The sequence below is a fragment of the Culex pipiens genome, chromosome 3, assembly GCF_016801865.2.
Source record: "Culex pipiens pallens isolate TS chromosome 3, TS_CPP_V2, whole genome shotgun sequence".
NCBI lineage: Eukaryota > Metazoa > Arthropoda > Insecta > Diptera > Culicidae > Culex > Culex pipiens.
Window position 1 is genome coordinate 165,981,204 of NC_068939.1, and position 9,309 is coordinate 165,990,512.

The window sequence follows — 9,309 nt, forward strand, 5'->3', positions numbered from 1 at the left end:
AATTTTGGTGTCTTCGGGACATATTGAAAGCATAAAAATACGCGTCTTTTGAAATGTCAACGAAGTCACTAGGTCATTTTGGTAAAAAGTTACAGCGTTTTTAAAGTTTTTAATAGGCCTTTTTCAAATGTTTGTATCTTTTCGAGAGGGACACAAAAAAAATACGCTCCGCGGTGCATCTGAAAGTTCAAAACTTCGTCTTTAATATGAATATAACATCTCAAAAGGGTTTTTCTTATACCCAAGTTACAGCGATTTAAAAATGGTCATTTTATGAGATTTTGTACCATGCTCTATGAGAAAATTTACATGAATATCGCATTAATCAGTATCAAAACTGCTCTTAGTGAGCTCAAATGCAGGTAAAATTGGTTTGGGGACAAACGTGGTCGAACCTGGTTTTTGTGGCAACTAGAGTGGCTTTAGATGACCTAGGGTGGTTCATATTCGTTCATTCTTATAAGATATGATTTTTTTTAAATTCGCATGGAAAGAAAAAAAAAACATTTTTTTAATTTTTTTTGTCTTCGACAAAGTTGTTTGAAATGGCTAGTACTACAATACTGTTGAAGAAAGTATACCTCTATCTCATCTAGAAGCGAAGATAGTTTTTGAAATTATTAGAAATTGTTGGACCACCTCAATATCGTTTTGACCAAAAGATGTAAAATTTCATTTTTATCAAATGCTTCTTAGACACCGAAGCTCGAAAATGCATCCCTGAAGCGGAAATAAATTATTCCTGCTAAATTTGCGTTTCCGACCACTGTGCATAGATTAGAAGTGTTAAAAGTAAGGTAAAAAGTTCTGCGGCTGAGTTAGGATTTTTTTTAAATAGTAATCTTTGAAAAAAATCAAAATTTCATAGAATTTTTTTTACCAATTTTTAATTTAAAATTGAATTTTCAAGATAAAGCCAGTGAAAGTTTCATTTTAGCGGAATATTTCTAAAGTTTTGTTGTATAGGTCCTATAAATATATTGAAAAAAAAACGATAGTTTATAGGACCTTCTAAAAAAACTCTTGATTTGCCGTTTTTCGATTTTTTAAAATAATTACCATGAGTAACCATTTCTAAAAACTTTTTTTTAATGTTCAGAAAATTTTCTATTAAGTTGTCTAAGAGAAAATTGAAAAACCTAAAATCGTATCTCATAATCTATAAAGTATGGAGACAGTTCTGTGATAAAATTGAAAAACGCAGGATTAAAAAAAATATTTATTTTTGAAAAATAATTTATTTTTAAGAATAATTCCTAAAAATAAAGTGTTCGTATTTAATGGATGCACACTTCTAAAAATGTTTTTTTTAAGTAAAAATATTTTTTTTATATACTCTAGGGTTTTTTTTTCATTCCGGGAGGGAGACAAAACATTAAAATAAAATTAAAATTTGATTTAAAATAAATAGAGCTTTGATTTTTTTTTTCAGGAACTTGAAATAATGATTGTTTTAACAATGTTGCTCTTTATTTACTTCGAAATTAATTTATTAGCAGCAATTGCAACAAACTACGCCAAAACAGCAAATTTTATAAAAGGTTTCGAACACAAGTTAACATTGTTAACACAATTTCATTTTTATTTATAAATTTTATTGCAAGCGATTTTGTATCAGATTTTGTACCCGACTCTTTTTTCTTTTTATAATAATGCCCAATTTGGCCGTCATTTCCCATCGTCCGATCGATCACAGTTCGCGATAAGTTTCCTTTACCCAGTATCCAGTGCCCATCTATTGTCCAGTCAATCTTGCAACCTCGCTGTACCAGCTTGATCCCCATCGGTTGGCCTTCCTTTGTTCTCCCTTGACCTTGCTCGCGATCCATCAGAAAAGCGGCATGACTCCACAATGAACACGTTGATCGTACTAATTTTAACGGTTGCTTCTGTGGCGATATTTGAGGTAATTTATTGTAAAATTTGTGAAACTGAAAAATTTTTAAGGAGGACCTTTGATTTTACAGCACCCGCATCGAACAGTCGTGCACGCCGTTCGGCCTAGAGTCCAAGCTGCGCGGGGTCCCAACAACGCTCAGAATGCGGCGGCGGCACGCAGTTTGGCTCAGGAGATCCAATCGAAGCCCGGGGACAACAAAGGGGCGCTGAAGGTTCTTCGCGAGCAATTGCTGCAGTCCACCCACCACAAGCAGGACGAAATGGTCCAGATGGTACGGGACAGCCAGATGCACAACGCACTGCACGAAGCGATCGACGAGAAGATCGTCGACCAGAGCTTCATCCGGACGCTGGCGTCGGTTGGAGAGCCGCCGTTGATCAAGGACTACACCCGGGACATGCTGCTGGTGAACAACATTAAGGAGGACGTGAACTTTACCTTTGGGGATAATGTGTTTGCGTGGAAAACGCTGGAGCACAAGAACAAGGATCATCACGTGATTGTGGGGTTTAGCCGCGAGAAGATTGTCATTCTGTACGAGCACTTTGGTGAGTACTCGCTGGAGCAGGAGATCGCTATGGTCACGGTACCGACGGCGTTTGAGGTTATTACGGTTTGGGACAGTACGGACGATACGGCGGTGAGTTGCTTGGTCGTGGCTACCGAACAGATTCTGGTGTGGTACACCATGCGATCAAAGACCAACTTTGCGCTGACTGAGGAGTGGCGTTGGCCGGTGTACAAGACGACGACGCTGATCAAGCACATCCGCCAGAAGGACAACGACATGCTGTTGATGGTTGGAACTCACCCGAACGCCCAGCAATCAGTCTCGGCGACGCTGTACGAGTTCAACTTCGAGCGGCAACAGTTTTGGCTTATGCAGATGCTCGATCTGGACTTTCCCTGTCGTTCGATCGGGGTTGTCAACGACGGTAATGAATACCTGGTTGCGATCCCCCAGAATGACACCGCTCGCATCTATTCGCTGAAAACGGGACAAAAATACCGCGGAAAATTTGATCTGATCGCTAACTTTACCTCGGAAGAAGTCAACGCGGTCGGGGCATTCCAAATTGGACGCTACCTGTACATCGCGATCGGCGGGAAGTCTCCCCAAATTCTGCGCTACATCAACGGTAACTTCACTTCGCAGAACATCCCAGCGGAGGCCTTCGAAACGGTGGAAGCGTTCTTTGTGATCCCAACCCGGACCTATCGTGACGACATGATCTTGCTGGTTCAGCACAAAATGACCTTTTCGACGCACGAGCTTCAACGGCTGGAGATACTGGTGTGGAACGGGGAGTCCTTTGACATTCGCAGCAATATTCCGTGCTACGTGGAGAATGACATCACTGGGAATGAAGTTTCGTGCATGTTGGATCTGTATCGGGCGTCGGGTATTGTCGGGTCGACCATGATCCAACGCGGCAACCAGGTGTCGATGATCATTCCCAGGTATCAAGCTCACTCCAGTCTGTTCCACTTGAACGTTGGCATGCTTTCCGGATCGCATCCAATCACGCAGAAGATCCAGGAGATGCGCGATACCATAGATGCCTTTACCAAAATCATTCAGAACCAGGACTCGGTGATCATGCAAGCCATGGAACTAATCGCCGAAGCGGGTCAACTCGACAAGAAGTTGGTAACGTTCGAGAACTGCTCGTTTGACACCATCCAATCCAACGTAGCCGTGCTGCACGCCAACTTCCGGTGGCCAGAGAGTGGGATCAACATCGGGAACGCTACCTGGAAGTACGAGGACACCGCGATCGACGTCCCAGCGATCGCTCAAGCGATGGAATATGAAAGGTCTCAGCTGGTACAGCTGGAACACCAGCTCAAGTTCACCGTCCGGCGTAACAACGATAGTTTCTCGTTGGACCTGGAACAACCACTGCGCGTGCACGGGAAGGTGGAGATCGGAGGTTCGCTAGTCACGGATGATCTGTACGTGCGGCGATTGGAAGAGGAACCCTTCACGATTCGCACCCCGAGACAGACGGAGGATTCGCTGAAGGAACTGCACGTCAAAGACCTCAAGGTGCGCTATCTGAACTTTGATAACCTGAACGGAGTTCCAGCTACCGATCTGGTTTTCAACACTGGAGACAAGATCGAGCTGACGAACAAACTGGTGATAGATGAATCGTTGACTGCGAACAACATCATCCTTCCGAAAGGTGGAACCGTGAACGGAGTCGACCTCAGCGAGTCGACCGTCTACTTCAACTGCAAGAATCGTCGCTGGACAGAGCTGCACTTTGAGCACCTTGAGGTAGCTGAAAACGTTGCCGTGCAGGACACGATCAACGGGCTCAAGCTGGACGTGAAGCAGTTCCGGTCGGCAATCCGCGAAGCGAGCGCTGAAAAGCCCGATGTACTGGTCACGGACAATCTCGTCCTGGACGGCAGCGTGTACTTCGAAACCATCAACGGGATTCCGTGGATGGACTTTATCCAGCGAATCGTGCTGAAGAATCGACCGAACCGGCTGCGCGAGCTGCGCATCGACGGAAGTCTGATTCTGGAGCACCCCAACACGACGGTGTACCACCTGAACGAGTTGGCGTTCCCAAGTGATTACCTGTTGTCCAGCAGCCCTCGAGAGGCGATAGTCACCGGGTACAAGCACTTTGTCAACACAACGCGTAAGTATCTTCGTAGAGTTGCTTCGATATCTCAATAACTCAAAATTTCCCCTCAGACATAAACATCCTGGACATCGACCAAACCGTCAACGGCATCGACCTGAAAGAGATCGTGACCCTGCAGGACGACCAGCACATTCCCGGCAACGTAACGTTCGCCGAACTGCACGTGTCCGAGCGGCTCGAGGTGAAGGGAGCGGTCCGCGGCAAGCACATCGACGAGTTCCTGGACAATCCGACCTTGCTTCAGACGACACTGGTGAAGGCGGCCTGTCAGTTCAAGCGGCTGCACGTTGACGGACCAGTGATCGTGAAGGGCTCGCTGAACGGGGGTGCCGAGTTGGACGCGGTGCTGGCGGACGTGGTGTACGACACGGAGCACAACGTTGAGATCGCGGCTACGAAGCGGATTCAGTCGGCGGAGTTTTTGGGTAAGGTCACGCTGGAATCGCGCATGATCAACGAGTTCCGGCTGGAGGAGTTTGTGACGCGGAGCACGGAGCAGGAGTTTGACGTGTCGGAGATTGTTGGGGATGTGTTTTTCCAAGATCTGACCGTGGGTGGGTTGTTTGACGGGATTAACGTGACCGAGCTGGACTTGAACTCGATCAAGCTGTTCGGGGATCAGTACACGGAGGCGTCGTTGGTGTTCAAGAACCCGCCGGACGCACCCTTCCCGGATATTGACGTCAGAGAGTTGAGGGTCGAGAAAACGTTGAATTCTAAGGCGCGATCGCAGTACTTGGACATTGAGCAGGAAGAAATTGTTCTAACCGGGGACATCGTGGTCAATCATCTCGATGTGAAGCACCTGGAGCTAGTCCGATCTCCGCTGGACGGTCCGTCCAAAACGATCGGTAACGTACACTTGCCGACGTTCGACGACTTGCGATTCAGCTTGACACGCCCGCAGCAAATCTTGGCCCCGTTCTTGATCGACAAACTGTTCGTCAATGGCCAACTTCTGACCACCAGCATAAACGGGCACGACTTACGCAGCTTGAAAGCGGATTTGGAAAAGTTGGACAACTTCAAGAACCACCTGCTGATGGGCCACATCCCGATTGAGAATTTGTACATTGGAGGTGACCTGCAGGTGAACATGCTCAACGACGTGAACTTTGACGGCCTGCTGCAGGAGGTCATCTGGTTAGACCGAACGAACCGGATTCCGGGCACGGTGCACTTCTTGGACCCGCTGATCGTCAAGGAGAACCTAACGGTTCGTGGGCTGGTGAACGACGTGGTGTTCAACGAATTTCTATCCGATTTGGTGCTGAAAACCGACGAAGTGGCGGAGTTCTACGCGCCCAAGGTGTTCGTCAACGGGCTGGTCGTCGAGGGTAACGTCACAACCGAGAGCATCAACAACATTCTCGTTAGCGACCTTGCTTTGAAGAACCAAACGGTCTACCTGCGCGGCGATGTGGAGATAGTCGGCGACGTGTACGTGAATCATCTGCTGGTGGACGAACGCTTGAACGGAGAACCGATGCGCAACCTGCTCGATCGCTATAGGTACGACAGCGCGCGGGACGTGCACGTGGTCAAGGGTGATCTGTACTTCCAGCATGCCGCGATCAAGTCGCTGAACGTGCAGGGATCGCTGAATCAAATCCCCGACGTTGACGCCTTCCTGGCGTCGTTGATTCGGAAAGATCAGGACTACAACTTCACCCAGCCGATGGAGTTCAAGAACGAGGTGATTTTCGAGAAGGGGGTGACGATCGGGACTTTGAACGGAGCTGACATCTCGAATGTCCAGAATGAAATTGTGAGGATCAATGACCCGAATCCGGTCGAACTGTACGCCGAGGTGGTGTTTAAGGACGAGGTTCGTGTGGAATATCTGAAGGTTCAAGGGGATCTTATCGCACCGAACGTCAACGGTATCAATCCGGATAGCTGGTTGAAGAAGGGAATCATGACCAATCAGAACGCGGAGATCTTCGGTAGGTTTGTCGTAGTCTGATCAAGAGATTTATACTAATTTGTTTAAACTTCCAGCCAAGGTCGTTTTCGAACCAGGAACGTTCATAGCGGAACACATCAACGCGCAGTTCTTGAACGGGCTACCAACGGCCGATATAATCACACTGACGACTCCGCAAACCATTAAGGCGCCCGTGTTCCTGAACGAGATCACGATCACCCAACCTATGGACGTGGCTGGATTGATCAACGGAGTCAACTTCATGTACGAACGGCAGAACACGTTGATGGTGAGTGTTGAAAACACCAATTGAAGAATCGCTTCATGAACCCCGATCGTTTCAGACCTACGGTAACCAGCACATTCGCGTCCCGACGATCTTCAACTCGGTACGGGTGCTCAACTCGCTCACCCTACCGCCGATCATAAACGGACGGCCGTTCGGGAAGCCTGTTCTGCTGGGTCCACAGATGACCATCGAGTCGCCCATTTCGTTCCGCAAGCTGCGCGTCAAGTCGCTCGTCACCGAGGACATGCTTTCCGGCGTTGACTTCGACTCCTGGTACCACAACAGTCTGTGGACGGCCGGACGGAAGCATCAGCTGATTGAGGGGCCGGTGATTGCAAGAAACGTGAGGTTCGGGGCGGATGTTGAGGGGAATGGTAAGATCAACGGGGTGGACATCAAAGACGTGATCCAACGGATGAAGGCGGCCAAGCAGAACGTCGAGGATCAGCTGCTGGACTACCGGGCCGAGCTGCGATCGATGTGCTCGACGGCGAAGAAGTTGGTGGGGTCGAGTCAGAAGCAGGTTTACTACTTCAAGTACTTTGTGCAGCGGCAGGTCATCAACGGTGGAGAGGCGATTGAGTCGTTCCATTTCTTCGATCACTTGGGTTATCACTTCTTGGCGATCAACGTTGGCTGCGAGAGTCAGTTCTACCAGTGGGATCCGGTTGGACGGGTGTTTGTTCCGATGTTCAAGTTTTACACCGGGGTGGTGGAGGAGTGGCAAACGGTGGTCAACGGGGATCGCGGGGTTTATCTGGTGACGCGATCGTCGAGCGAGATCACCAAGTGTAAAATTTTGGGCGTTGGCGTGTGGCTGTTCAGCGCCGTTCAACTGAGGCTGGTTTGGAACGCTGCGGAACCGGAACTGGTGCAAGCGATCGGATCGGATCCTTCCAAGCCGGACAGCTTCTACGTGCTGAAGGGGGGCAAGATGTACGAGTACACCGTTGATGGAAACGTGGTAGAGCAGTGGAACCTTCCAATGAGCGAAACGGGTTACAAATTTGTGCCGAACGATGTTGGACTGGGACTTGCCGTTAGTGACGGAAAGATGCTGGTTGTACTGACCAGTGTCAACCGATCGTCAACTGCTAGACCTAAGCGATCCCCAGATGAACTGATTCAAATGGCCCTGTTTTCCTCGCAATCCATGTACGATCGCATCGCGTCGAAGAACCTCACCTCGGAACAAGTTGGCGCGGCGTTCCCCGCTCAATGGGAGACGACCGAAGTGATCGAGGCGGACGATCTTCAGCCAATACCCCATCCGGATAGGCTTATCAACGACACTTTGGTGCACGTCAACGTTGGCGATGACCCACCCGTTCGATCGCTGCAAGACGAAGTCTCGCTCCCGGAGGCTACAATCGCGCGGGAGATCCCACTCGGTGGGATCTTCACGGCCGAAAACCTCAACTTCCCGGAGTATTCGCGCGGTGAAATGATCGCGTTCCGCGCCGGACCTCACGATCGCAAGCGAAATTTGGTAGCGGTGTCCACCGTGGTAGACTCGGTTATCCACGGCAATAACGACGTCATCAAGGTAAGACCGCCGAGGTAAAACTTCTAACCTATGAACTCAACCCAACTCCCTACTCGCAGATCTTCGTGGACATCCAGACGGGACTGCTGTACCAGGTGCTGCACTGCCACCGGCCGTCGCAGCTGACCTCGCTCGAGCTGCGTGACGAGACGATCTTGGTTTTCCTGGAGGATCGCCGCAACGTCCAGGTGTACATCTACCGGGGCATGCTGGGCTTCGTCAAGCTGACCAGCTTCCACCTGGCGGCGCCGGTCGTCCAGATGAGGGCCGTTTCGTTGCCGCAGCCTTCGCTGCTCAAGTGTCGATCGCACTACCTGGCGATCGCTACCGCAGGTCACGAGCTGGTCTTCCTGAAGGCCAAAACGCAGGGCGACTGCGGACTCGAGGTGGACGTGGATTGCACGTTGGATTAGTGTTTCTTCTTTTTCTTTATACTGTTGTTAGTGTACAATGTGTTCAAATTGTATAAGTTTTGTTGGTAATATACAAGAAAAATGTTGAAATTTTAAAAAAGTCCCTAAATTTTGATTGATTGCTGAATTTATTCTACATTTATATTAAAAATCCATTCACATTTTTCGAATAACACATCAAAACGAAACAAGGGCAGCTGGTGCGTCCGGTTGGGGAGCGTCTTCGGGACCGTGGTCACATGGTTCCTCGGTGGCTGCTGGTTCGGTCGCCGGGGGCTCAACCGGAGCGTCAGTTCCGGCCGGTGGTGCCGGTTCGGGAGCACCTTCCTCTTCCTGGCCGGCGTGAGGAGCTGATGGAATTTGAAATATTTTTAAGATTGTGTTTCAGTTAAAAAATTAAATAATGATTAACTTACCAGCAGTAGCCAGAGCGGCCAGGCAGCAAACAACCAGCAGGGCAAGTGTGAGTTTCATGTTGAAAGATTTTTCAAGATGTTTTCAGAACTTTACTGGAAGATTAGATCTGTGGGACTGATGCTGAGTGGACATTGTCACCAGGTTTTTATACTGA

At 48.7% G+C, this 9,309-nt stretch overlaps 2 protein-coding genes across 2 annotated transcripts; one reads left to right on the plus strand and one right to left on the minus strand.

Annotated features, from left to right (window-relative positions):
* Nucleotides 1–1,743: 1,743 nt before the first annotated feature.
* Nucleotides 1,744–8,828, plus strand: LOC120418887 (uncharacterized). Its single transcript, XM_039581422.2, has 6 exons — nt 1,744–1,906; nt 1,968–4,557; nt 4,614–6,509; nt 6,565–6,779; nt 6,835–8,325; nt 8,385–8,828. The coding sequence occupies exons 1-6, from the start codon at nt 1,853–1,855 to the stop codon at nt 8,736–8,738; spliced, it is 6,600 nt and encodes a 2,199-aa protein (XP_039437356.1). The 5' UTR covers nt 1,744–1,852; the 3' UTR covers nt 8,739–8,828.
* Nucleotides 8,829–8,847: 19 nt separating this feature from the next.
* On the minus strand, nt 8,848–9,309 carry LOC120418876 (uncharacterized protein TP_0966-like). The gene is made up of 2 exons (XM_039581413.2): nt 9,155–9,309; nt 8,848–9,088 (listed from the first exon to the last, which is right to left on the minus strand). The coding sequence occupies exons 1-2, from the start codon at nt 9,210–9,212 to the stop codon at nt 8,916–8,918; spliced, it is 231 nt and encodes a 76-aa protein (XP_039437347.1). The 5' UTR covers nt 9,213–9,309; the 3' UTR covers nt 8,848–8,915.

Excerpts from the sequence above, each read along its gene's own strand:
- LOC120418887 (XM_039581422.2), top strand. The coding sequence starts at position 1,853 with ATGAACACGTTGATCGTACTAATTTTAACGGTTGCTTCTGTGGCGATA. Across the intron at positions 1,907-1,967 it reads CTTCTGTGGCGATATTTGAG|CACCCGCATCGAACAGTCGT; the intron begins GTAATTTATTGT and ends TTGATTTTACAG. Across the intron at positions 6,510-6,564 it reads TCAGAACGCGGAGATCTTCG|CCAAGGTCGTTTTCGAACCA; the intron begins GTAGGTTTGTCG and ends TTAAACTTCCAG.
- LOC120418876 (XM_039581413.2), bottom strand. The coding sequence starts at position 9,212 with ATGAAACTCACACTTGCCCTGCTGGTTGTTTGCTGCCTGGCCGCTCTG. Across the intron at positions 9,089-9,154 it reads GGCCGCTCTGGCTACTGCTG|CTCCTCACGCCGGCCAGGAA; the intron begins GTAAGTTAATCA and ends AAATTCCATCAG.